The sequence below is a fragment of the Phacochoerus africanus genome, chromosome 3, assembly GCF_016906955.1.
Source record: "Phacochoerus africanus isolate WHEZ1 chromosome 3, ROS_Pafr_v1, whole genome shotgun sequence".
Lineage (NCBI taxonomy): Eukaryota > Metazoa > Chordata > Mammalia > Artiodactyla > Suidae > Phacochoerus > Phacochoerus africanus.
In genome coordinates this window covers 178,277,506-178,304,973 of record NC_062546.1, presented here as the reverse complement: position 1 = coordinate 178,304,973, position 27,468 = coordinate 178,277,506, and the positions used below count along the sequence as shown (strand labels likewise).

Below are 27,468 nucleotides of genomic sequence, written 5' to 3'. Positions count from 1 at the left end.
GTCACCTAGCTTTTGAGAAACTTTCATACAGGTTTACCAAATATAGGAAGATCTGTGTCTCTTAAATTGAGAGATCTAACTTTGATAGAAATACAGGGACAGAAGAACAAGTAAAATGCTATACTACAAAGAAGTAACTAGACAACTCTGAAGTGCAGGACACCTGGTCTAGTCTCTTTAACAAGTCAAGTCAGTGTCATGAGCAATGAACTCTTGTGGATTACAGTAGACCTTGGAGACAACCAATTTCAACATGTGGATACTGACTAGAGGAAGTTACTAGCCAGAAGGATATTTTTAAACAATTGGACAATACAGGTCTGTGTGTTAAATTTTACTACACAAGGGAGTTCCTATTGTGGCACAGTGGAAATGAATCCGACTAGGAACCATGAGGTTGCGGGTTCAATCCCTGGCCTTACTCCGCAGGTTTAGGATCCAGCAGTTGCTGTGAGCTGTGGTGTAGGTCACAGATGCAGCTCAGATCTAGCATTGCTGTGGCTGTGTTTTGGGCCAGCACCGCAGCTCTGATTTGACCCCTAGCCTGGGAATCTCCATATGCCACAGGTGCGACCCTAAAAAAAAAAGGCAAAAGAAAAAATTTACTACACAGGAAAATATTTTCCAAGCTCTGTACTAAAGTAAGATAAACAAGGGCAGCACATAATAAACTATACTCACAAGTAGAGAAGCAAAACAAATGGAAGAGAACACAGAAGAAATAAGAAATAACGAAGCTAGAAGTAAACTTCTAATCAATATCCTGAGAAAAAAAATTCATTCCTGAAGTAGGATGTAACAAAAAAAATGAGAACAATAACTTAGAAATCAATACTTTAATAGGAGAAAACTTTTCAAAAGTCAAAAGTAAAAAGATCAAGTTAAGGAAATCTCCCCCAAATTACAAAGTCAAAGATAGGAAAAGATAAAGGAAATGGCACAGTGGGTTAAGAATCTGGCATTGTCTCTGGGCACTGTTGAGGCATAGGTTCCATCCTCAGCCCAGTGCAGTGGATCCTGGCCCAGGAACTCCCATATGCTGCACAACCAAAAAAAAAAAAAAAGTAAATAAAATTAACAGTTAAGTCTTAGAGGATCAAACATCTAAATATACATTCTTTTTTCTTTTTCAGGCCACACCTGCAGTATATGGAAGCTCCCAGGCTAGGGGTCAAATCAGAGCTGCAGCTGCAGGCCTATGCCACAGCTACAGCCATGTAGGATCTGAGCTGTGTCTGTGATGTATACCACAGCTTATAGCAATGCCAGATCCTTGACCCACTGAGTGAGGTCTGGAATTGAACCTGATTCCTCATGGATACTAGTTGGGTTTGTTACCAGTGAGCCACAACAGGAACCCCTAAATGTATACGCAATAAAAAGTCAAATACCCCAGAAGATGGAAACTGTGCACAACTATGGGTAAGATTTTTTTCATTTCCTTGGTTTTGAAACATTAAAAACAAAAATCAATAAGCAGCTAAGGAATCCCATATTATCTAACTAGCAAAATAAAAATTCTCTTACCTACCAGTCACATTTAATGTATGACATTCTCAATGGTTCTTCCATGGCAGGAGAAAGAACTAGATTTGAAGAATTTGCTTTGCAACGCACAGAACAAGGATCCCATAGCAATTTTACTGCAGTTAATAATGTCAATGTTCTGTCAAGAACCCAGAATTCATCATCACAAGTAGGTTTTTTTTGTACAGTGAGTGAACTTTAAAGATGCTATTGTAGACTTTTAAAGCTGGCTAAACTGGGGGGGAAAGACTTACAGGCTATATTGTTAATCTATAATAACCTTATTCACTGGCATGTAATTAGCATATTTAGAGTTACCTTACTAGGAAGCAATAAATTTGATTAAACTAATTTGATTTTTCTATGGAGTAATTGTTCATTAATCCTTGGTTATGGCTTTTTTGTGTGTTAAAACTTAGAGGTCAAAACATAGGATTTAGAAACTTCAGCATGAACTCAGGGACCAGGAACACATAAATGAAGCTTGTAAAAATAATCTTTAATAAATGGCTCACCAAATATTTCATTTCATCATCTTTTCTAATATAAAGTGAGTTTGTTAAAAGATCATTTCATTGACATAGGGTGCTTTATGGTGCTCTTCAATAAGGGCTTTGCATTTTAAGGCATTCATATTTTTTATGGTCTTAAAAATTGGCTTGTATGTGTGTGCACCCAAATGTTACACTGCTTACCTGCCAAAGGGATTATGTTGGTTTATAGAAGATAGGTATGCTTTATTGTTTTTCTTAACATTTTATGATCAGATTTTATAACAATGTGTAAAACTTTGGAGGCACTGCTATATTATCTTTATATAACTTATAAAACATGAGTATCATCCCAGCTAACCAAATACTATTGTTAAATCACTGTAATCCTACTTTACAGAATACTGCACGACGGAGATTGCGGAGTGAGAGCTCTTATGATATAGATAATATCGTGATTCCCATGTCACTAGTGGCCCCAGCTAAGTTAGAGAAACTCCAGTATAAGGAAATACTGACTCCAAGGTATGTGTGCTTAAATCTATTTTCTTTCTTCCTTCTTTTTATTGAATACACTTTTTTCAGTGAAGTTAAAAGAGGATTCTCTCCCTCTTCCTCCCACTTGTCTAACTGGAGGGAAAACAGTGAAAAACTTTTACGTCACTCATGCTGGAAAAAAGTGCCATACAGTAGCACAACTTTACTTCTTAGGTATTATTAAGAATTGGGAATTCCTGGAGTTGCCGTCGTGGCTCAGTGGTTAACGAATCCGACTAGGAACCATGAAGTTGCGGGTTCGATCCCTGGCCTTGCTCAGTGGGTTAGGGATCCAGTGTTGCCACAAGCTGTGGTGTAGGCCAGTGGCTACAGCTCCAATTGGACCCCTAGCCTGGGAACCTCCATATGCTGCAGGAGCAGCCCAAGAAATGGCAAAAAGACAAAAAAAAAAAAAAGACGAAGAATTAGGAATTCCTAAGATTGGCTTTAGCACTCTTAGTCTTTTTGTATTCAATATTTAGTTCTCTGTTATGTATATAGCAGAAAGGTACTTTAGGGATGTAAATAATTACAGTAACAATCCTTGATCTTTAAAATGAAGGTTTGCACAAGGCTGCAAAAGATGTTTCTTGCTGGCAGCAAAGTTAGATATTTTTAGCATTGATGAAAGCAGTTTTTAAGATTATGAAGAAGAGATAGAAGAGGATGGAAACAGAGACATGAGCTGGGTGACAACTACAGTAATTCCTACCCATCTCTAATTTCTGATTCTTTTATTCGTAATTACTTTGAGGTACTTAAGAGAACTCTTAATACTCTAGGAGGTGTTATGAGAATTTACCTGAGTAAAAAGAACATTGGTGGTTACGATGCTCTACAGCAACAATGTGGTATTTTAATTTACAGTGGTAGGCTGGAGCTGGCTGGTTGGCCTGATTTAACACATAGGAATACTGTGATCCACTTAAAACTCATACAAGAGGTCACGATGGCAGTCGTCTTCACACAAAGAAATTGGCAACTGCTACAAATCAGAGTTTTTTCCTTTTTATTTTCTGGGTCAGTTTATCAGCGTACCACTGATTTCACTTTATCAGCATATTGCTGATTTCAAAATTAGTAATTTTTAGATATAAAATGTAACAAGGCAGGAGACTGTTTATCATTAAGGCCAGAAGTAAAGCCTCATCTTCTCCTTGTCCTCTTCTCATAATACAACTATTTTACCTCTTTTAAAAAATAAAGTACTAAAATACAACCATTTGAATTATGAAGGCCCCAAGGAAAGAAAACACTACTGCATTAGCCATACTTACAGAATAAAATTGCTCCTTTTAAATATAGTAACAAAAGCTGTTTGAAATTGGTTTGTATCTTCAACAGCTGGAGGATGGTTCTTCTTCAGCCTTTGGATGAATATAATTTAGGTGAAGAAGAGGTAAGTTGCCTTCCACTTGTGGAATAATTGTACTTTATATATTATGAAGCCTGCTTAGTTTGATACTTAAGGAACTAAGAAATGTAAGTCCCTTTTAACATATGTTGATTTTTTTTTTAATTTTCAAACTTATTAAAAAAAGTTCCTCATTAAGGATATTAATTTGATTAGAAAAGCATTTTGTGCAAATTTGACAGCAAAGACAATAATATGGAGAATAAAGAAAAGCAAAAAATAGACTTTGCTTACATGAGTTGTTGAAATATTAATTTTGTGAATATATTCATTCCCAGTATCTGGCATATTTTTTCTACATAGGATTTAGTCACTTTTTTTTTGATCTGATGTTGCCACAAACTGTGGCTTAGGTCGCAGATGCGACCTGGATCAGCTACAGCTCCAATTCGACCCTTAGCACAGGAACTTCCATATGCCACAGGACTGGCATGGCTATAAAGTGGAAATAAAAAAGAAGAAAAAAAATATTAGGAACAAATTGCTTTTGAATTTAGAACATTTTGGACTTTAGAAAAGTAATGTACATCTGAAGGTCCTGAGTTTGAACCTTAGTGAGGGCACTGAAAAAAAAAGAAAAGTAATGTAATACATATAGGAAGTCTAGAACAGTTCTCATAATCAAATATTAATGTTTCTATAGTGAAATATTTATAAGAAGCAGAATAGCCTCACATCATTTCAGATCAGGCAGTGTCACCAAATGAATTACAAAAACGTGTTTGTTTAGATTGTTGGAATTGCAGGAAAGGGACTGTGGACTTGTATGGATTAAAACTTACATTAAGACAAGAAAAATTATAGGAAAAAATACCATATAACCAAACTGATTCCAATGGGGTGGTCTATAGTATATACTCCATGAGGGGGAATCAATACAAAGTTTTGAAGGAATAAAGCATGAAGAATATTTTAAGAGAAAGCACTGTGAACCCATATGGTACCTTTAAGTATTTTAGGGAAGTCTTCAAATATGACCAACAGTAAATGTTTTCGGGAGTTCCCGTCGTGGCACAGTGGTTAATGAATACGACTAGGAACCATGAGGTTGTGGGTTCTATCCCTGCCCTTGCTCAGTGGGTTAAGGATCTGGCATTGCTGTAAGCTGTGGTGTGGGGTCACAGACGCAGCTCAGATCCAGTGTTGCTGTGGCTCTGGTGTAGGCTGGTGGCTACAGCTCCGATGAGACCCCTAGCCTGGGAACCTCCATATGCTGTGGGAGCAGCTCAATAACAGGCAAAAAAAAAAAAAGTTTTCAACTCCCTCTTTTTAGATATTTGAATCTTTTCTCACTAACATTCATTCTCACGACTCAGGCAGTTACTTATTTTGGAGTTTTCTTCCTATTGTTCTCTTGATGAGGAACTTTGACACCAGTTCTCATATTTCAGAATGTTTCTGATAAAAGCAAAACTTTAATTAATTCCAGATAGAAGATCTCTCGGATGAAGTCTTCTCCCTAAGACACAAAAAATATGAAGAGAGAGAGCAAGCCAGATGGTCACTATGGGAGCAAAGCAAGTGGCACAGAAGAAACAGCAGGCAGGTGTTGTGAATTTAAACCCCAAAATCACGGAATCCACGTGGAATCTATAATAATTCTGAGTGAATGATGAGAGAGACCACTAAAAAGGAAAACATACTTATAACATCAGCTGTTTGTGTGCTCAAAGTGAAACACTACATATACTAAGCTTACCTTCAAATTATATTCAGGCTAATTACATAACAATGAAAAGTTGTGTATTTTACTCCACACTATTTCTCAGTGTCAGCCTCAGTAACATATTTAAATGGGCAAGTAATGTGAAAATTCTCCTTAGATAAAGTCGGTCATTTCAGGGTACTGTAATGGTGGATCCAACACTAGGGATTAGAATCAGGGTACCACTTCAAAAAATGTTTCTTCTAAAAAGAAACAAAGCAAAAAACAAAAACAAAAACAAAAAACAACCCTCAAGAAACCTATCTAGTTTAAAAAGCAAATAATCTAAAATATCTAAAATACTTTGAACATAACTTTGAGGGGAGGGGGAATAAATCCTAAAAATATAATTAGTAATCATCTATTTGAGAAAATCTCTGGTATTTTATACTTACATTGGGCTTTTTTTAAATATAGCCAAAATCAAATAATAAGATCATGTTGAAATCTGGTAGTCACTTGAGTGTGGTGCATCTCTCAGTCATTTAGTATTGTTAAAACACATTTCTCTGCTAAGGTCTCAAGATATCCAGATTTGTCGTAGATTCTTATTCCAAGAGTTATCCTAACATATGAGATTCGATTCTCATCTTTCCCCACATTCCAAATATATAACTTTATAGAAGTACAGAGAAAAATGTGAATCGAGTCCTTCATGGTTGACATTACAGTAATCATAGAATACTCTGGGAACTCAGACTGTAAGGGTCAAGTAACAATTTTTTCTTTTTTTCTGGGGGAGGGGGGAGAAAGGGAAAGCAAACCAAAAGCTCTAACAAAACAAAACTGCTATAATAATTTGGCAAAAAATTTCATAAAATACTATTTAAGTCTTTGAGATGTAAGGATAATAATATCAAGATCAACAGATGAATTCTTAAAAATCTTTCAGGCAGAGTTGTTTAAAGAAAAGCTACCAAGTTAAACTTACTTAAGGACACCTTGGGTTGTTCATAAAATGTTAAGACCTCAACAAATAAATATTTTTCTTGATTTTCTTGCTAGAGCTTACAGTAAAAATGCTGAAGGACAGGACTTGCTTGTGAAGGAATACCCTCATGACCTTGGCGGAGGGCAGCTCTGTGCTGAGAGTCCCGCCGAGCCTTCCTCGGAGAGCCAGGACCTGAGTGCACATGGCTCACCTTCACTAAGTGAAAGTCAAGAGATCAAGGTAAGTCTCTTATACATAACTAGGTAAACTGACTCTAAATTGACTTTAAGCAATTGCCTGTTGCTAGTTAAGGATTCTATCATTACCTACCAAATTCTGTCCACCAGTCCAGTAGAGAATGCTAGGTATAGGAATGTGTCTCCCAGCATTCTAGTTCCATCACTAACTATAGACAGTTCTCTACCTTTTTATGTAACACATCAATACCTAATTCTACCTATTCACTTCATCACAAATCAAACTGGATTAAAGAGAATAACACCTGGCACATAGTAAATGTTAAAATTTCTCTTCCCCTTACAAAAGATTTTTACATGTCTCCCATACGTCCAGTTCTAACCTGCTTTCTAACACTTCGTCTATAAAGCTCTTGCACTTTATAAGTAGGTGTTGGAAAAGAACCATATCTAGGATTGAGAGAGTAGAGATTACAGAAATTAATAGGCAAAGTCATATTAAGTTCAAGGAAAGCAAAGTCAATAGGTGTCTATAATGATGACGGGATGAAGACAGAGAGATCGCGGTAGAAGGTCCAACACTTTTAACAGGCCTTCCCCAAAGTACTCCTAGGCTGAAAATGCAGACCAGTGCCCTAATGGCCATGTGTCCCTCTTTGTGCAAGAGGCAAAGTGAAACAATAATCCCCAAAGATCCCTAAATAATCCTCAGTACATTCCATTTTGCTAGATACTTTGTACTTTTATGAACAATGGTTATTACAAAATTGATATCTACAGATTACATATTAGTTGAAACTTATGTTTTTCTCTTTCAGTCTCTGTGGTGGGAACGACGAGCTTTTCCACTGAAGGATGAAGACACAGAAGCCTTATTATGCCAAGATGAAAAAAATGATCAGATTAAAAGATCAAGCCCAGCTTTCCATGGTGAAGTCTTCTGTACCAGTGCACCAGAGAATGGCCACCATCCAAAAAGGCAGGCAGATGGCATAGAAGAGTACAATATCCTTGGTCTAGGACTTACTCATGTTAAAAAAAATAGGTGACAGGGAACAGGTTTAGAAAACTATGCAACTGAATAGGAAAATAGGAGGAAAAAAATAAGCCCTGTTCTCCACCCACCCCCCACAATTCCAGAGTCAGAGCATGTAGTGCATGTATTAATCTTTCATGCTGTTTATGAAACAGACAAGTTACACCTTATGTTCCTTCTTGAACCACAGGAGTAACTAGCTTTTCACCTACAGACAAGTGCTAGTCATTTGTATTTTATGATGCAAATCACAAGCACCAAAAAATTAACTGCTGCAATTTGATGTCAAATCACATTACTGGCTAAATAACTCTTATACTTTATACCCACACATAATACACACATACCTGTGCACTAAATGATAGCTCTTCCATTCCACTTGAAAAATGCATGTATGTACTACCCCATGAAATATAAGCTGCACTATAAGGAAAGCAGCACAGGTTTCCAAAGGTAATGGACATCTAAAAGTCTTGACTATGGAGAAGGAATTTTTTTAAAAAAATGTTTAACCAAGAGAAGTTATTTATGGAAATTTCTATACCAGATAACACAATTCTCTTTTATTTGAAATCACTGGTATCTGTTGGGTTAAACACAGGTTATTTTCTATTCACTTCTAACAGAATAAGAAAAGCAATGGGTTAAGTATTGGTGTATTTTAAAACTCTCACTATTTTAAAACTCAACTTGAGTTGTACCTATTTTATGTATCTCATGAAGAGAAAATGCCCTACTTAAGCAACAAACAGGAAATTCCTGTTGGTATATTATTGTACTTCTGGTTAATTTGGTCATTCCTTACAATTGCTTATTCTTTTCAAATAAGGATCTGTTCTTACTTGCATCCTAAATTGAGATTTAAAATTCTCAAAAGGTTAACGCTTCAATATTGAACACTGGAGTGTACATTAAGAAAAATTCCTTTGACGCTATTACATGATTTTTTTCTATGTAAAAATTTGGACAATTTATATGACTCGCTTTTTCTCATGTAAAAAAAGGTTATTCAAGTTGTAGTACCCACATAACTGACAATCCTAGCCATCTGGTCTAATCTGGGGGATCTGACACTAAGTTTTTGTTAAGGATTGGAAATTACACTAGTCTCTTTAAAGAAGAAGGAAAAAAATTTCCAATTCAATGCTGACAAATTTTTGCTTGTAGTTTTACTGTACATTTGTGTTTAAAAAAAGAAAACAAAAGCCAGAACAAACCCAAGTTGTCCAGGCAAATAAATTCATATCTTTTGTCATGTCTGATATTATAATCTTCTATGTAAGTTTTTTAATTAAAGTTATTTCTATATGCCCTGTGTTGTCTGATTTGATTAAATATCATCTATGTCACAAGCTTTTCCTAAGCCAAAATAAAGATTATGAAATAAATTTTTATCTTGTAACAGAAAAAGGCAAGCCAGCTGTACTCTATGCATAAGTGTTAACATTCTTATTTTTCAAAACTCATAGTGGCCTGAAAACGTTTAATGATACTGGTCCTATTATTTCCTTCCATGTGTATTACTGCACAGCAAGAGTATTTACAGAAATGAAGTAGCTATACATATCTGTTACTGAAGTATAATCTGGGACACAATCGTAAATATTTAGTTTACAAATTAACTCTGTTTCCTTGGCATATCTTAGCCTACCTGGTCTTCCTTGGATAAGTAAAATATACATCCTTAGGGTCAAGATCCACAGTTGCAGAATAGTCTCAGCCATCTGGTTTTGCTACAGGGTAAAGTTAGTTAGAATGGAAATAAATAAGACAATGTTAAGTAAAGGAAGGTTCCTTTGCTTAATCCACTTCCTCAGGGCTCCATTTGTAAAGCGACTACAGACCAGAAATACTTTACTGGATCCTTTCCATGGTGCCAGCCTAGGACTAATTTGTAAGTTTAATGAAACTGTAACAATGTACTTTATAAAACATTAACTTATATAATGATAAGCCGCTTTGTATTGAGCATCTAATTCTACTATCCTACAATTCCAGGAATAGTAGTGGAAGCTTTACATATATAACAGTATCTCTTAAGCCTTAACACAACCGTGCACTGTTGTTATAATTACACCCAAAGTATAAATCAGTTAACAGAAACTCAAAGAGGTTGGATGATTTGCTTTGCTATGGTCTAACAGTTGTAAAGGGGAAGAGTTAGGATTTAACTTAATATTACTTCCAAGTAGAGGCTTTCCTTTCCTTTCAGCACAGAGCTAGCAAAACCTTTTATGTCCTTAAGAACAGTGCGTACGATTAAGAAAAAAGTGGGGAGAGGGTAGGGGGGAAGGAGAAGGAACCACTGAATAACCTGTCTCTCCAGCAAAGCTAACAAAGAAGACACCCTGATAAAACTTGTGCTTGTATTTTAGAACAGACAACCTGAAAAATCCCTGGGCTTCATAATACATTGTTTTTAATCTATTAAATACAAGGTGCAAAGTAAAAAATAGATGTTTTAGAAGCTAGAAGAGTAAGGTATGCCATTCTAGCCAGACTCAAACTTATTCATCACGCACATACACAAATCAAAAATGACACGAAACAGTAAAAACATAAGGCGTTCCTTTGCTTTTGGGAAGCAGCCAAGAAACAACAGAAAATTTTTTTTAGAAATTCAGAAAAAACATTTTTTTCATAGTAGCTAATATGCCTTCCTTAGGCATTAAGACATTTCTGTTGATAATTTTCCTTAATACAGTCATATTTTTACTCTTTATAAAAATCAAATCTCCCAGTAAAAATGGTATTTTACCACACTAATCTTTAAATTCCATCACTAAAAATGTAGTTATACACACCAACTTCTAACCTCTTGGAACATTCTGCATAATGGATTTCAGTCACTGGAATGAATAATTGCTCAGAAAAGCAGTACTGCCTCCACTGTGGTATGATTTGGTTGTCAATATTCTTGTTTTCCAGTAAAGAGATCTCATGAGCAGCAACTGGACTCCTTGAGGTTTCACCGATCAAGAGAACGTTTCTGAGCAGCTTCTGAGCAAACATTTCTTAACAGGTTGATCACAGATCTGGGGTCTTCACTCCTCATAATGGCACTGCCAGACACAATCATGTTAGCTCCTGCCTGGAAGAAGCAAAAACTTAGATTATGCCTCACTGGAAGATGCAGAAAAACCTAAACCAGAATTCTTGGACTAGAGTTTCTACCCTTACAGCTGGCAGTCTGCACTTTAACTGTACAAAAGCTACCTTGAGATGAACATACTTAAGCAACTAGTTCAATAAAAAAGAAGCTACAATGCTTAAATGAGGATGTGAAATTATTTTTAAAGGTGTCTAAGGAGTCTACTGACGTTTTGGTAATCACCTGTAAAGAAGCTAAACTGTACCTTTGCTAAGATTTATATAAGGTTAAAAACCTGTAATTTTTGACTTTACTAAGGTTTTCCCCATATATACCAGGGCCCCCACTGGTTCTAAAAAATCAATTTGTTCACCTCTGAATTATATATAGGTACTCTCAGAGAAAAATTATTGTTACAATGTGAAACAATCCATAAAGCAGGGCAACATTAAATAATTTCTCATCTTGATGTCAAAAAGAATGAATGGAACATCTTTCTATGTATGTTTCACTGCATTCCAGAAGGTGACTTGAAATCAAAGAGTAAAAGCAAATAAGGTGAGTCCAAATCTATCCCTCAGCTTCCTAGGATTCAACTCAAGAAAGGAAATCCAGCCTATTCTGTGATTCAGGGCTAAAAGAAAGGGGGGACTACCAAGGAACGCTAAAGCTGAGGAAAGTTTCTCTGAGACACTGTCACACTAAGATACAATGCACTGCATCTCTAACAATATTCCCCAAAAAAGGAAACATTAGTTTTACAGGGTCACTTAATGTAAGCAGAAACAGCATTAATGACAAAGCACGGTTCAGGAAAAAAGAATTCCACAAGGGGACAAAGGATATATGCTCACTAATCATCTGACCAGTGCCTCCTCCATACTCATCACAGCCAAGCTTGGTAAGTAGCAAGCAGAAAAGTATTTATACTGAACACTGAAAGTGAAGATTGGACCGTGCTGCCTAATAAAAAGCAGGCCACATAAACTTCAATCACCCGCAGTGCTATAGGGCGGACTGGCATTCTCTTAGGAAGGTCAGGAGCCCAGCTCAGCTTGGCTAGCTACTTGGAAAAAACTCATCCCACCTCTGCAGGGAGGGTCAGAGATATCCAGAGATCAGATCTAGATTTTCATCAGAAATGGTTCTAGACAGTTCTTGCAAGGGACAAGCTGGTAGCTAATACACCTAAGTTCCACAGAATAATGATTTTTTTTCCTTTCATAAGCATGTATGTTTTCTTTCCCTATTTTGGAAAACTGTCTCACTTCAAAGCCCTGGAACTTAATGATCTTCCACAGGCTGGCATTCAGTGTATTCCTTTTCAAAGAATCTTTTCATCATTACTGAGATAACTGGGACTTATTATTTAATGATTATGTGATTTTATAATACTTATTGCTCTTTATTTTCCTAGTTTTACTTCTGAACCAAAACAAACAAAAAAACTTTTTCAAGAAAGAAGGGCTATATAGGAAATGTACGGGAAATCTCTTTGGCAGACAAGACCTGTCCTGGCCTTACATCTGATGGGAAACTGGTCTCGGCAGCAGTCTCACCTCTGCACATTTATGGATGGTGTCAGGACCTACTCCACCATCAACCTCTATGTCCAAAGACGGGAACTGGGTCCTCAACCAGTGAACCTAGATATATACAAGCAAGTAAGTGACTCCTAAGTGGATACGCAGAGGGAAAAACAGCAAATAAACATAAATCAAATAGCTAATGTCAGCCACTAAAATATGACCCCAAATATTTCACACAACAACTTCGTATCATTACAAATTATGATTGGGAAAAACCACCCTTTTAATATACTGAAACAAACTAAGTTTTATAAAAGCAAGCTTTGTTCTGTTTGGCAAATGGTATTAAATTCGTCATGGCTTTGCAGAAATAAACTTCATAGAAATAAAAACAAAACCCTCAACGGTCAACAAACACTCCCAAGAGATCTAAAGGTCACAGAGATACATTTTTGTTTTTGTTTTTAAATTTCAACACTAAGATGTACTATCTTCTCTGATTTCCAAACCTAAATCTCATACAGCTTTTCCCATACTGCCCCCTCCAATCAGGTATAGGCACCCCCATTTCCCCACCTTCAGGACAGGACATAATTAAATATACAAGTAGACCAATATATGCTTACTGAATGAACATACACAATAAAAGCCTTACCCCAGAATCAAATACTTCTTTTACCTTTGGCATCATATCTTCCATGAATTTCTGCCCTCCAAACCCAGGTTCCACTGTCATAACCAAGGCCATATCTATTTGATTAGCCCATGGTGCCAAATATTCAACTGTAGTTCCTGGTTTAATAGCAAGGCCAACCTGTAACAGACAGATTTGCTATATCACATCAATTATTATTTCTATATTATTTTATTGTGGCATATTAGGCCCAATAGAGAGGTCTAGTCTTAAAAAACAGAATACATACATAAATGGAATACATAAACTGTTCAGACTGTAAGTTTTTAAAAATAAAATCAACAAGGATATCAAATATAAATGTTTCTATAAGATAGTAAATTTCAGAAAACATAGTGGAATATATTAGCCTTATCTGACAAACATGTTATACTTGGGCTTCAAAGCTGAAAAACAGGAGATCCCGCTATAGCACAACAGGATCGGCAGTATCTCTGCGGCATCAGGACAAAGGTTCAATTCCCAGACACAGCACAGTGGGTTAAAGGATCTAGCACTGCTGTGGCAGAGGTCACAACTGTGGCTCAGATTGGGAACTCCATATGCCACGGGCAGCCAAAAAAAGAAAAAAAAAAGGGGAGGGCGAGGAGTTCCCACTGTGGCACAGCAGAGACGAATCCGACCAGTATCCATGAGGATGCGGGTTCGTTCCCTGGCCTCACTCAGTGGGTTAAGGATCCCGCGTTGCCATGAGCTGTTGTATAGGTCACACACATGGCTTGGGTCCCATGTTGCTGTGGCTGTGGTGTAGGCCGGCAGCTGTAGCTCTGATTCGAGCCCTAGCCTGGGAACTTCCACATACTGCAGATGGAGCCCCCCCAAAAGTGAAAACTGAGGAACAGCTGCCTAAATCCAGTCTTCTCTACTTGTCATTTCGGATGTTCCACTGAATCTTCCCAACTTTGAGAGTGAATAGTACTGTCACTGCTGACCTCTCACCTTCATTCCATTCTCCCGAATGTCTTTAATCAAAGCCCCGGGGTTCTCAGTAGCCTCAAGATGAAAGGTATATTGATTGGCTCCTGCTACAGCCATTGGCTTTACCCACTGTTCCGGCCTGGACACCATCATGTGCATGTCTAGAGAGAAAAGATATATCAAGTATTACGAAAAGGAAAATAACTGGTTCATATTACTGAAGTCAGCCTGGAGCTTTTGCTATTTCAGATACTAACTCTTCTGGCATCACAATAATTACTAAATAGTTACACTTCTTTTGTTGTTGTTTTTGTTTTGTTTTGTTTTGGGCTGTGCCCAGGGCATGTGGAAGTTCCTGGGCCAGGGATCAAACCCACACCACAACAGCGACCCGAGGCACTGCAATGACAATGCTGTATCCTTAACCTTCTGAGCCACACCAGAACACTGAAATAGTTACACTTCTGCATAGCTAGCCTCTCGTTATCCTAGTGTTAATGTTTTGGTTACATTTATTTACCCAAAAAAAAAAAAATTTTTTTTTGCTACAAAAAGCTCACGGTGCTGTTTATGAAAAACAGTAACTAGAAATCAGAAAATCTACATCCAGGTCCAGGAAATGCCATTTTAAAAACTTAAAGAAGTCATATTATCTATGTGGACTGGCTTTCTCATTTACAAAATTAAAAAGCTAAATTAAGTGACTCTTTCCACCAACATTTTATTTGAGCACTTGCCCCATCAGTAACTGGGGTTAGAGCAAAAACAAACAAAAATCTCTCCTATCACAAGAATTACATGCTTAGCACAAAGAAAATGAGTGAATGCAATACACCCTAGGCTGGTAGTAAATAAGGTTAGCGTGGCTCGGGTGAGGAAGCACTGGGGAGAGAAGATGGGTCAGAGAAGCACGAGATAAGGAGAGTATAGAGGTCTAGAGGCCATCAGGTTTTATTCCAAATGACACAGAGCAAACACTGCAGGGTTTTGAGTACAGAAGTGACAAGATCCAACTTAGAAGAAGGCCAAGGCAATAACCCAGATGAAAAGTGATGATGGCAGCAACTGAGGACAGAGAGCAGTGTTGGGGATGCTGGGTCTGTTCTGAAGGCAGAACAGGGGCTGCTGTGATCAGATGTGCAGACTGAAAGGATGGTACAAGGATTTGGGACTGTGGCATAAGAAGAGAAGGGCCATCAACCGAGAGGCAGACAACTGCAAGAGGAGAGGAATAGGCTTAGAGGGAACAATATGTTAACCAGAAGCCCAGCATGTGTCCTAATTCTAAAGCTTGAATCACATAAATATGTTAGGGGAGAAATGGGCATGGCCTTCTTAAAGGCTTTGACTCATAACAGAATTTCATAAGAAGGAGAGGGCAGCTTAAGAGAAAGGAAGAAATAATGCCATGAAGAAGAAAATAGTAAACACTCCTGTGCCAAAGAAACGGTTCTGAGGAGAGTCTTGAGCTTTTTTATGTTTTGTTAGAGGAAGCACATTTCTACTGTAGCAAAGCTTTATTAAAGAAAAAAAAATTCTAATATTCTAGAACTAAGATTACAAAATGCAATAAAGCTTTGAAAAATCTCAGGGCAACAGAGTATACAGTCTGACTAATGAAGCCAATATTTTATTAAGGTTTGGATTTCTCAACTAATAAAAGTAACAAAGTAGAACATATTTTAATAGGAGAAACTTTGTTTTTAAAAGATAAACCCAATTTGGTGTTTCCTCCTTTGTATTATAAACAAGAAAAACTCAATCTGGTTTAAAAGATCAAGTTTACTCATTCCTAAAGTTACCAGACCGCTAAGTCATCCCTATTTAATCCTGAGCATGCAGTAACCACTAGCAACCCTCACTGGACATTTTCCAGTGTCTGGGGAATCAATGGTTCAGCGAATCTGCCTGTAATTAACATACTGAGGTCAGCAGGTCTCAAATGTTCTATTATCAGACTCCCTTTGCACACTTAAAAGTTAATAAAGAACCCCAAGTTGATGTGGGTTATATTTATCAATAATTAATGTATTAGAAACTCAGACTAAAAAAAATTTAATATCTACTTAGTAATTTACTTAAAAAAATAGGTGTGTTACATGTTAATTATTTTATATTTTTACAAGTCTCTACGTCTGGCTTAACAGAAGATATCCGTATTCTCGCATCTGCTCTGCATTTAATCTGTTGCAATATGTTGTTATATGAAGGGAAAAAAGTGCATAGAAAAGGGAGGAGTACCCACATCCAAAGCCTGTTCAATTAAGTGTGGCTATCCTTCTATTTCTATCCCCAAACCTCCAAAGCAGTACTTTTATAAGGCTAGCAGCAATGCAGAATCTGTAAACCTACCAGTGACATTTTTGTACTTTGTTACACTTACATTTTTTAAATGGATCTTTTAAGTACTACTGGTTCACCGAGTTACACAGATCTTCCAAATAGTGACACATTTCATTATATACATCCAAAACCCACACTTATTAATATCACCACAGATCTTATCAGAAAAGCTTTAAGGACAGGAAATCTATTAGGCTCACAGCAGGAGATACAAGTTTTCCAAAATTCCAATTTTCACTTGCAAACTCTATCAGCGGCAATGAGAACTGATGAACTATTTTCCTTGAAATGACAGGCTCACTTAGTTAATTTTTTTTTTTCTTTTGGCCATGGTATGCAGAGGCTTACCCTGAATCTCTGTTCCCAGACTAAGGATTGAACCCAGGCTGGAGCAGTGAAAGCACCAAGTCCTAAGCACTAGACCACCAGGGAGCTCCCCTCATCTCGCTTAGTTCATTTAAAAGAAAATGTCAGTAAACTATCCAAGCCTGATAACCACCGTTCACCTTTTGGTTGTTTCTTCAAGGGAAACAACTTAAGAAACTGCATGAGTGCTTTTCCTGAAGGAAACCATCCTTCTCCAGGACACAGCAAAAGGGCTTTATATATGTACTTCCTACTTTGTCATACAAAATACTAGAGACATGCACTCAAGGGTCAAGATTTACTAATCAATCACTTATACTGCTTCAAGGATACTTACTGTGAACGCATGGCAAAGAAAAATATCATGACCACCTGTGTAGTTCAATATCACTGCCTGTCTCAGCCTCAGACACCAGCAGACTAATTCACCATTGCTTTTGCACCATCAGTACAAATAACGGCAAATAATATCAGTACGGATAATTCACAAATAAAACTTTAAATAGTTTTGACATCATGGACCATCTGAAAAGGACTCCCACAGGTCCTCAGACCTCACATGAAGACCACCGACGTAGTTAACAGGAAAAATGACTTTCTCTACCACTTTACCCCTTAGATACCTGGTCATTTCTACTCAATCTGAGACTGAATGGTTAAAAACTGCAGCAGTTATACAGACGACTTGTGATCTAACCCCCAGGATAGATTCATGTATCAATTATCCAACAACCAATATCCAAGAATTAAAAAACATGTCTCCTGAAGGTTATAAAACCAGGTATTAAAGCATATGGAGTCCATTCATCTTTATCCGAGATATACATCTAGAAAGATTGATTAGCAAGTTTATCAGCAAATAATACATGAAAAACAGGAAAGAAAAAACAGATTGTGTGGGGTGGTGGCAGGTGAGTTGGTAGAGAAGAGGTATGTTAAGGAGGAGAGTCAAACGGCAGTGAGAAATTAATACTCAGAGGTCAACTAAAAGGAAGGAAAAAGGAAAAACATAAATTCTAATTCCACACGAAGCCAGAGTGGAGGACTCTGTGGCCACTGCACAAGTGGGGGCAAACAATGCTATTTATTTCGTTCAACTTTGATAGTCATAGGAACAAATTTACCCTGGAAAATGCATTTTCCAAAATGTAGTTTTAAAAGTTCACACAAACTATTGCATTTGGAGTGGATAAGCAATGAGATCCTGCTATAGCACAGAGAACTATATCCAGTCACTTATGATGCAACATGATGGAGGATGATGTGAAAAAAAAAAAAAATATGTGTGTGTGTGTGTGTGTGTGTGTGAGAGAAAGAGAGAGATTGGGTCAATTTGCTGTACAGTAGAAATTGACAGAACACTGTAAACCAACTATAATGGAAAAAATAAAAATCATTATAAAAAAATGCTCACCCTCCTCCCCCAAATTCAGATAGTCAGAACTTATATTCAAGTACTTGGAATTTTAAAATGGTGGACATGTTGCTGGAACATTGTTTCCCTCATGCCACATAAATGAGGTGATAATGTACATTTTCTGTAGTGCACTCAAGTGGATGAACCTATACAGAGGCTCTAAAAGAGCTTCCTACAATGACAGCAGTGTTTATAAATGCACGGCATAGTACAATAACCACAAGCCACACATGGCTACTGAGAACTTGCAAAGTAGTTAATGCCACTAAGAATGGGTTTTTTTGTTTTGTTTTGTTTTTTTGGGGTTTTTTTTAGGACCACACCCATGGCACATGGAAGTTTCCAGGCTAGGGGTCAAATCGGAGCTACAGCTGCCAGCCTACATACACCACAGCCACAGCAGCATGGGATCTGAGCCACTGTGTATGCGACCTACACCACAGCTCATGGCAATGTGGGATCCTTAATCCACTGGGCAAGGCCAGGGATCAAACCTGCATTTTCATGGATACTAGTCAGGTTCGTTTCCACTGAGCCACAACGGTAACTTCCAATTTTTAATTTTTTTAAATTTTAACTAATCTAAATAGCTACATGTGGCTAATGGCTATCATACTGAACAGCACAGCCAGTGCTTTTTCATAAAACTAGACCACAATATGTTAATTTTAAAAATCTAAGTTTTACTAAGTTTATGTAATGAGTTACATAAAAACACACATTTACAGGCGTTTCCACTGTGGTGCAATAGGATCAGTGCCGTCTTGGGAGTGCTGGAATGCAGGTTCAATCCCCAGCCTGGCAGAGTAGGTTAAAGATCTGGTGTTGCCACAGGGGTGGCTTAGGTTCTGACTATGGCTCGGATCTGATCCCTGGCCTGTGAACTCCACATGCCATGGGGCAGTGAAAAATGAAAAAACAAAAAAACATATTTACAAAAACTCACTAAATGTCGTATGTACAAGAGATCTGACAAGTGAGACATTGCTAACTTAGTTTGAAATGGGAGCAGAAACAGTGATATGCGGACTGAATCTATGTTCCAGAAGAAAGAACTTCTAGGTCACTGTGTGATTTTTAAAAAAATCTTAATTCACATCCTACAACACTGTAGTGGCACATATATAGGCCTCCCTTGTAGAAAACTCCAATTTCCATGAATTAGCTTCCCATTTGAACAATTTGTTAATCAATTAATAAATTCATTTAACAATTACATCGAGCCCCACCTAGCTGTGTGTCTCTACTAAGATCTAGGAAAACCACAGCAATAAATAAATAAATAAATAAATGAAATACTGCCCTATAAGTAGTTACTCTCAGATTTAAACAAATTCTAAGAGGAAAAGAAACAAGGCAACATAACTGGAAAAAGGTTAATTTAGGACAGGGTGCTCAGAAAGGGCCCTCTGAAAGAAATGATCTGGGGTGGAAAGATAAAACACTGGCCAAACGAAGAGCTGTCTAGGTGAAGAGATTTAGCCAAAGTGCTAAGGCCCCGAAGCGGGAAAGAGTTTGGCATCTTACAGGCACAGCCAATGAAGTCCCAGGACAGGGAGGAGAGGAAAAGGGTACAAGGTGAAACTGGAGGTTAAGAAAGCAACCAGCTACTTTCCCTTTATTGAGCAACACACCCCGCTTCAGATGGCATGACACCCACTTACCAAAGAAGGGGTCCTGGCCTAGCTGCTTTCGGAGGCTTTCTACCACAGGGTGACCAAAGGTGATGTTGGGAACAAAATGCCTACAAGACAAACAAAATCTTACTCTGAAAATGTTTTCAATTCAGCTTCTGTATTTTTCTCAAAACGTATTCTGATGGGGGTAGAGGAAATGCCTGTGACTGCAATATTTTTTGATTTAGTATTTAACATCAATATTAAACAACACACAAAAATATCTGGATACTTTTAGTTTTTTAGAGCAGTATCTCCTTGACCGTTCCGCAAATAATAATGTCACATGATTTACCCTATATAACTCTATAATCCATAATCCCTGACAAGTAGAAATGAAATATGACAAAACCAAAACCCCCAGAGTTATATGACTTCCCCAAGTCACATACTAATTAGGAAGTTCAAGACGCTGACCTAGGTCTCTCAAATCTTAGCCTATCACAGGCTGCCTATGGCTACTTCTAATCCACCTCACTAAATGCCAGTTTTTTTAAACTTAAAAAAAAAATTACCAACAAAGAAACTTAATGTGGGAGTTCCCACGGTGGCTGAAAAGGTTAAAAACCCAACCAGCATCCATGAGGATTCGGGTTCAATCCCTGGCAAGGGATCTGCCATTTCCACAAGCGGGGGCATAGTTCGCAGATGCAGCTCAGATCTGGTGTTGCTGAGGCTGTAGCATAAGCCTGCAGCTCCGATTCAGTCCCTAGCCTGGGAACTCCCATATGCCTCAGGGGCAGCCGTAGAAGGGAAAAAAAAGAAACTTAAGCTGTAAATGTGTATTAATAACCACAACTTCCTGAAGGTTTACAATGAACCAGATATTGTACCTTATTTCATCTTCACAACAGCCCTATGAAGCAGATGCTGTTATTATCTCTGTCTGAAAAGCATAGGATACGTAACTTCCTTAAGTAACACAGTTAATAATTTGTTGGGGCACAATTCAAATTAAGGCTTCCTGATATCAGACCTAAAGTAGCTAACTGTTATCCTACTCCAGTTAGACTTTTTGTTCTATCACCAGCTCACTTCAATATTTAACAAAACCTCCCATATGTAAGTACCAGGCCAGGTGCTTCAGAGAGTATTTTATTTCATAAAGAAATAATGCGAGAGTTCCTTCTTATCCCAGAAAAGTTTATAATCTCACTGGCAAGAAAGTCACCAGAATTCATGACTGACCAATACAATACAGTTGTTGGTAGGGAGCCAGCTCAGCCAAGGACCATTCCCCAGCTCCCTTTACATCCAGGTAGCCGACGTGACTAGTTCTCACCAAGAGACTCTGAGTTTAAGTGATGAGCGTCACTGCAGATCCCAGGAGGTTAAGGAGTATTTCTGTTGTGCGCTCACCTCACCCTTTGGTCAATGAAGAAGCCTTTTATATATGGCAGAGCCACAGGATGGAAGTGGACCATGTCTCTGAACTGCTGCATGGAAGGACATTCACACTGAACAATTATATAAATAAGACATAAATTTTATTTTAAGCCATCAAAACCTGGGCTTTATTTGTTAAAGTAGTAGATATTACCCTATATGAGGACTGTAAGAAAAGCTAAACAATAGCAAGTGGGCAACATAAGGTAACACAGTTCCAGAAGCAAGGAGCATAGCACTTGCAGAGGGAGATGGTGTTGCCCACCCTGGCTAGTATGGAAGAGGCAGGAGGCACACTGTACCACATTAAGGGTATCGAACACCAGGCTCACTGTTTGGACTTTATCCTGCTGTAAATATCAACTGAGGTTTTAAAAGAGAGAAGCAAATAAAAAAATTAAATATAGTAGGAAGACAGACTGGGCAGTAAACAAGAAGAAAGGAGTTAACAGGTGTTGGTAAATTGCAAGAAACAACAAGAATGGAAACAAGGACAGCAATAAGAATGGGAGCCGGGGGTGGAGGAGATAGAATAAACCATGGCTAAGGTCTTGAGTTCAGATGAGAGGCAACATAAGTGCTAATAAAAATTAAAATATATACAGGCCAGGCACCATTCTAAACACTTCCTGTGTATCAATTCGTTAAAACCTCACAACAATCCACTGAGATAGGTAACACTATTATCTGTAGTTTACAGATGAGAAAAAGAGGCCCAAGATCACATAACAAATACGTGCTAGAGGTAGAGTTAACACAGGCAATCTAGCTCCAAAATTCAGGCTCTTAACTACTATGCTTGTCTGCCCCTCCACGGACAACTACAAACTAACAGAAATATAAAGTCCAAAGGAGGAGGAGAGCCTTAAGAGCGAGGTCAGGATTTAGGAGACACCTGAGGGGAGGTAAGGTAAGACACTTACTCTTGAGCACCTTGATCCTAAGAGGCTGGAGTTCTAGTACTTACTCCTAAGGGCAATGACTCCTAGAGATCTGGATAAGAAACTTATATTTACTTAGAACTTGGAGGTAAGAGTCACATAAGTAGACAGTAAGGCCTACTAAGTATTACACAACTCTGGGAATGAAAGATTTATATTTCATTCACTGTTCTTTTGTTGTCTCCACCTCAGGTTGCATTTATCATGAAAATGAACACAACAATAACATCTTGGGAAAAATCTGAGAGTAAAACAAATACACTTTTACTTCAGTGGAAAACAGAAGCTATAGTGTCATTTTGGAGTAGACCGCCAAAAGTAAAACACAATTTTAAAAAATGTCCTCTTCTCCCCCATGAACTTATGAAGATTCATCTAATTGTTTAGAATATAGGGATAAGCGATAATTACTTTGATTTCCCATCACATTCCATCATCAGCCCTAAACTTCCTAACTGTCACACAAAGCAAACCTTTACCAGCTCCCTCAACAAGGCAAAGAGAGTAAGAGAATCAAAGTAGACATAAAATGCAGCAAGACCGTAACCAGAAAACACCTCCTCTGAATCAGGAATCACACCCTCACATGCCTACAGCCGGCAGGGGTGGGGGTTGGCAGGAGACATGGAGGAGTGAAACAGGGCAGATGACAGGGGACATATGGCCTGGTTAATGGTGGCTGCCATTCAGCCTCTGCCCACTGTGGCCTCCTAAATACTATGGGCCCAGTACTGGAAATCTCTGCAAATTTTTCAAAGCCAGAAATCTAGGAACTAAGGTGAAATCTCCCAAGTGTCTTAATCCTAACTAACTTTGAAATTGCTTATTTGCTCTGTTCCTACACTTAGAACAAACACATTTCCAGTCACCATCCTGTCATGACACATTTATGTTTTACATGTGTTCCAATATTCTTTTCCAGAAAAATCGACCTCTTCATTATTTCAAACACCCAACCATACTAGCGCGCAACCCACAACAATGTTCCCAGATCTAGTTCCTGACTTTCAAGATGTTTTGGGGTTTTTTTGTTTGTTGTCTTTTTAGGGCCCTACCTGCAGCATATGGAAGTTCCCAAGCTAGGGGTCCAGTTGTACTGTAGGTGCTGGCTTACACCACAGCCACAGCCATGGCCACGGCACATTCGAGCCAAGTCTGCAACCTACACCACAGCTCACAACAACGCTGGATCCTTAATCCACTAAGCTAGGCCAGGGGTTGAACCTGTGACCTCATGGATACTAGCTGGGTTCGCTACTGCTGAGCCAGAACAGGAACTCCAAGACTTCCAGTTTTAATCAGAAGACACAGTGGAGGCTTCAGAGGAAGAGAGGGGACTAGAAAACAATACACACATTCAAGCCTCCTCCTGGAGGGAAGGTAAACTGTGGATGGTCGCCTTGGGAAGGGGAGGCCCCCACCTCTCTTTCACCTTCATGTCAACCCCACCCCACACCGCCTAGAAGGTACTGCAGCTCAGCCAGGCTCTGCTTCTTCAGGTAGGACATTCAGGAAGGAGCTGAATCTCCCTGTATTAGCTTCTTCCTTTGCAAAAGGGAAATTAAAATGGCTCTTAGTTCATAAAGTTGTGAAGCTTAAGAGGGAAAGAGTTTTAAAATATTGTAACCAGAATTAAGGTTTTTTTTTCCCCCCTTCCAATCAAGATGTTTCTTGGTAAAGGGGGAAAGGAGTCAATAAAAAACAAATACGTTTTTGGGGGGCCTTGCTTGTGACACGTGCAAGTTCCTAGGCCAGGGATCAAACCCGAACCGCTGCAGTGACAATGCCTGATCCTTAATCCAATGCGCCACAAGAGAACTGCAAAAACTTTTAAAACAAGAACCTACTGTATAGCACAAGGAAATTTACTCAATAGTTTGTAATAACCAATATGGGAAAAAAGAATGGATATATAAATACATGTATAACTGATTCACTTTGCTGTACACCTGAAACTAATACAATGCTGTAAATCAACAATACTCCAATGAAATTAAAAAAACAAAACAAGCAGTCCCTGCTGTGGCACAGTGGGTTAAGATCCAACTGCAGTGGCTTGGGTCGCTGCAAAGGCACGAGTTTGATCCCAGTCCAGCACAGTGGGTTAAGGATCCAGCATTGCCACAGCTGTCGTATAGGTCACAGCTGTAGCTCAGATTCAATCCCTGGCCCAGGAACTTTCATATGCTGTGGGTGCACCCATAAAAACAAAAACGAAAAACAGAAGTTCCCGTCATGGCTCAGCAGTAACAAACCCAAGTAGTATCCATGAAGATGTGGGTTTGATCCCTGACCTCGCTCAGTGGGTTAAGGATCTGGCAGTGCCACAGCTGCGGTGCAGGTCACACACGTAGCTTGGGTCCCACTTTGCTGTGGCATAGGCTGGCAGCTGCAGCTCCAATTCAGCCCCTACCTGGGAACTTCCAGATGCCACAGGTGCAGCCCTAAAAAGCAAACAACAACAACAAAAAAATAGATAAAAGTACTTTTGTCTCAATAAGCTTAGGGTCTGCCATTGGGCTGGGAGGGCAAAAAAGATTCCTTGGAAATCCCTCCATCATGATAAAGTCATTCACCCACCCAGTTATAACCAAGACTGCCATGGTGCTTTTTCTGCAGAGAACACAGAGATGAGCCAAAGAGACAGACCTTGCTTTCAGGGAGCTTACAGTGCATCAGGAGAAATATTAAATAACAGAAATATAAATTAGTTGCTCTTTGAAGACAATGTCTTAATCATTTTCTCTAAGCCCAATAACACCCACAGAAGACATTTAATTTCTGAGACAAAACAAGATGTTTGCATGCTTCCAATCCCGGCTCAATCATTTCCTAGCTACGAGATGACTTAAGCTTTCAAACTGCTCACGGTCAAAGCTAATGCCGATAACAGTACCAAGCTCGTAAGGTTGCAGTATCAGAACAGAAATAGTCAAGTGTTCATAATCATCACTTAATGTTATCACTGATATTCCTAATTAAAATGAAAAAAAGGATTTTCTCCATTCATTCACTCACTCAAACAGGCAGAGAATTTAAAACCAGGTTGCTCTCTGTACTATACATATTTACTCCGTAGCCTATCCTGAGACCTCCAAGTGTCTTAGACACAAAATTTTGTCTCAGGCACAAAAATGTAGCTACCCATCTCTGAGGTACACACACACTTCAGTAATATTACCTGTGAAAGGTCAGAGCTTTCAAGCAAAGGTGTCAAAAACAAAACAAAAAGCATATAAATGAATTACATACAATAGCAAACTAAAAATAGAGGTTTTTATAAAAGGTAAATTTACTAATCTTCCATACTTAGCCTAGAATCGTTAGAACTTTAGGGTCAAGATTTTGCCATTATTAGTTGGGCACATTATTGAGGTAACAGAGTGGAATGCAAAAGAAAAACAACAAATTTAACCAGATAGAACAAAGGAAGGCAAAGCTGTCCTAAGAGGGATGATATTAAAAAGGGAAGTGACTAACCATCTTTTGTAAAACAAACAAACAAACAAAAAACAACTATGAACTTGCAGATTTGCATGAGGCCAGCACAGAGATTTTACTTATTTACAATAAACTTATTTTTCTACCCCAAACCAAAACAATGGCTGTTACGATTTTTATGACCAGTTGTCAGTGGCGCTCAGAGAACCACTTGGTACACCCAAGAAGATCCAAGTTGTAAGTCTATCAAAGTGTGTGTAATCTTGAGGGAGTCTTACCTGTTTTCTCTGTTTGTTTCCTCATTCTATAAGCAACTTAAGAAACTAGCATCATCTTGCTTTCAAACAATATTGATTATGGGCTATAACTACAGTGCTTAAAAATTACTTGCAATAAACTGACCTCCCTGAAGAGCAGAATGCCTAAAGAGAAAATAGGAAAAATCAAGACTCGAACAAAGATACAAACACTAACAGAGAATTTATTTACTATGCTTCAGGCACTGTAAACTTTGTGTGTACTAACTAGCTCATTTCGTCTTTCAAAGATGCCTAAGTGGTAGGGTGTGTTATCACTCCCATTTTTCACACAATGGAACTGAAGCTCAATGAGGTTAAATGGCTCGTCCCAAGAAACCCAGCAAGTGTCAGAACTCGGGCATTTTCACTCTAGATGCCAAGCTTGTTATCTTTACACACATCTATCTCCCCAGCTTTGCCACTAACTAGCTATATGAGCTTGGGCCAGTCATGCCTATCCCCTTAGGCCTCAGTTTCTCTAACTGAAAATGAGAGACAGGCCAGCCTTAAGGTCGCTTCCGGGCGCTAAATGCCAGAAGACCATACGTTATCTGGGGGGAGGGGAGGAGGCTGAGGTTTGGGAAGCGTCCAAACCTCGGATCCCCTCCAAGCAGGGCCGCCAGGGCTCCCCCCCAAGCACCTTCTTAGTACCGCGTTCAGAGTGAGGCGCTCGGCGGTACAGGTCGCTGTGCACTCAACAGGCACTCAATAAATGTGCGCTGAGCCCGCCCCGCGCGGCAGCCCTGACCCGAGCCCCAAGGAGTTACCCGTCCATTACATCCAGGTGCAGATAATCAGCCCCAGAGTCCAGCATCCGGAGGCACTCGGCCCCTAAATTGGCCAGGTCGCTGTTGAGGATAGACGGGCCAATCCTGCAGCCAGACGCCATGGTACTAGTTCCCTAGAGCAAGTTACCCCACGAGCGACCTGTCCAGATGAAGTCGTCGCGCCGACTGGCTGCACAGTTCTAGCCCCGCCTCTTCCCTGCAGAGTCTTCCGGACTCCACCGGAAGCAGCTGCCCTGAGGGGAGGAAGTCCCGCCTCCCTGGGGAAAGGGCGGCCAACCTGAGAACTTAGGGGTGGGGCCCCACATTTAGGCACTTTCTTCCTTACTCAGACCTTACGGCGGGCCTTTCAGGTCTCCCAGCCTTCTGAGGAGTTTCTTGATCTTTTTTAGTTTTACTTCCCCTGCAGTTCTTTCTAGGCTCTTACCTTCTCATCACTTTTTTGTTTTGCTGCGGTTTGCATAGGAGCTCCTTCCGTCTCCTTCTGTCTCACTTGTGTGTTTATCCGTTAAACAACAAAAAAACCACCCTTCTTCCTATTTTTCTCTTTGAATTCTTAAGAGCTCTGGAAGTCAGATTTAGGTCGGAAACCTGCTTCTACCCGATACTACCTGGAGACCTGGCTAATCGCTTCTCCATGCCCTCAGTATTTTCATCTGTCCAGTCAGGGCTTGAAAACTGTAAAAGCCCCTGTGTCCTTGTGTTTTGAAGTAAAAGGCTTTTCCTTTAGCCTTCCAGGCCTCC

The 27,468-nt window shown here is 38.9% G+C and overlaps 2 protein-coding genes across 3 annotated transcripts in view; one reads left to right on the top strand and one right to left on the bottom strand.

Annotated features, from left to right (window-relative positions):
- The window catches only part of KANSL1L (KAT8 regulatory NSL complex subunit 1 like), a 184,618-nt gene extending 175,472 nt beyond the window's left edge, over nt 1-9,146 (top strand). Inside the window, exons 10-15 of the mRNA XM_047773390.1 lie at nt 1,578-1,696; nt 2,419-2,543; nt 3,900-3,954; nt 5,399-5,511; nt 6,680-6,845; nt 7,621-9,146. Coding sequence (XP_047629346.1) covers nt 1,578-1,696; nt 2,419-2,543; nt 3,900-3,954; nt 5,399-5,511; nt 6,680-6,845; nt 7,621-7,851 — 809 coding nt within the window. The 3' untranslated portion in view covers nt 7,852-9,146. The remainder of the gene's footprint in view (nt 1-1,577; nt 1,697-2,418; nt 2,544-3,899; nt 3,955-5,398; nt 5,512-6,679; nt 6,846-7,620) is intronic.
- A 1,046-nt stretch (nt 9,147-10,192) lies between these two features.
- RPE (ribulose-5-phosphate-3-epimerase) lies at nt 10,193-26,911 on the bottom strand. Of its 2 annotated transcripts, none has more exons than XM_047773392.1 (6): nt 26,707-26,911; nt 19,861-19,940; nt 14,092-14,231; nt 13,138-13,272; nt 12,489-12,575; nt 10,193-10,929 (listed from the first exon to the last, which is right to left on the bottom strand). In XM_047773392.1, exons 1-6 carry the CDS (start codon nt 26,826-26,828, stop codon nt 10,807-10,809), a joined length of 687 nt encoding a protein of 228 aa, XP_047629348.1. In that variant the 5' UTR covers nt 26,829-26,911; the 3' UTR covers nt 10,193-10,806. The 2 variants fall into 2 exon arrangements, with proteins under 2 accessions (XP_047629348.1, XP_047629349.1); XM_047773393.1 differs by having other exon boundaries at nt 26,718-26,812.
- Nucleotides 26,912-27,468: the final 557 nt, after the last annotated feature.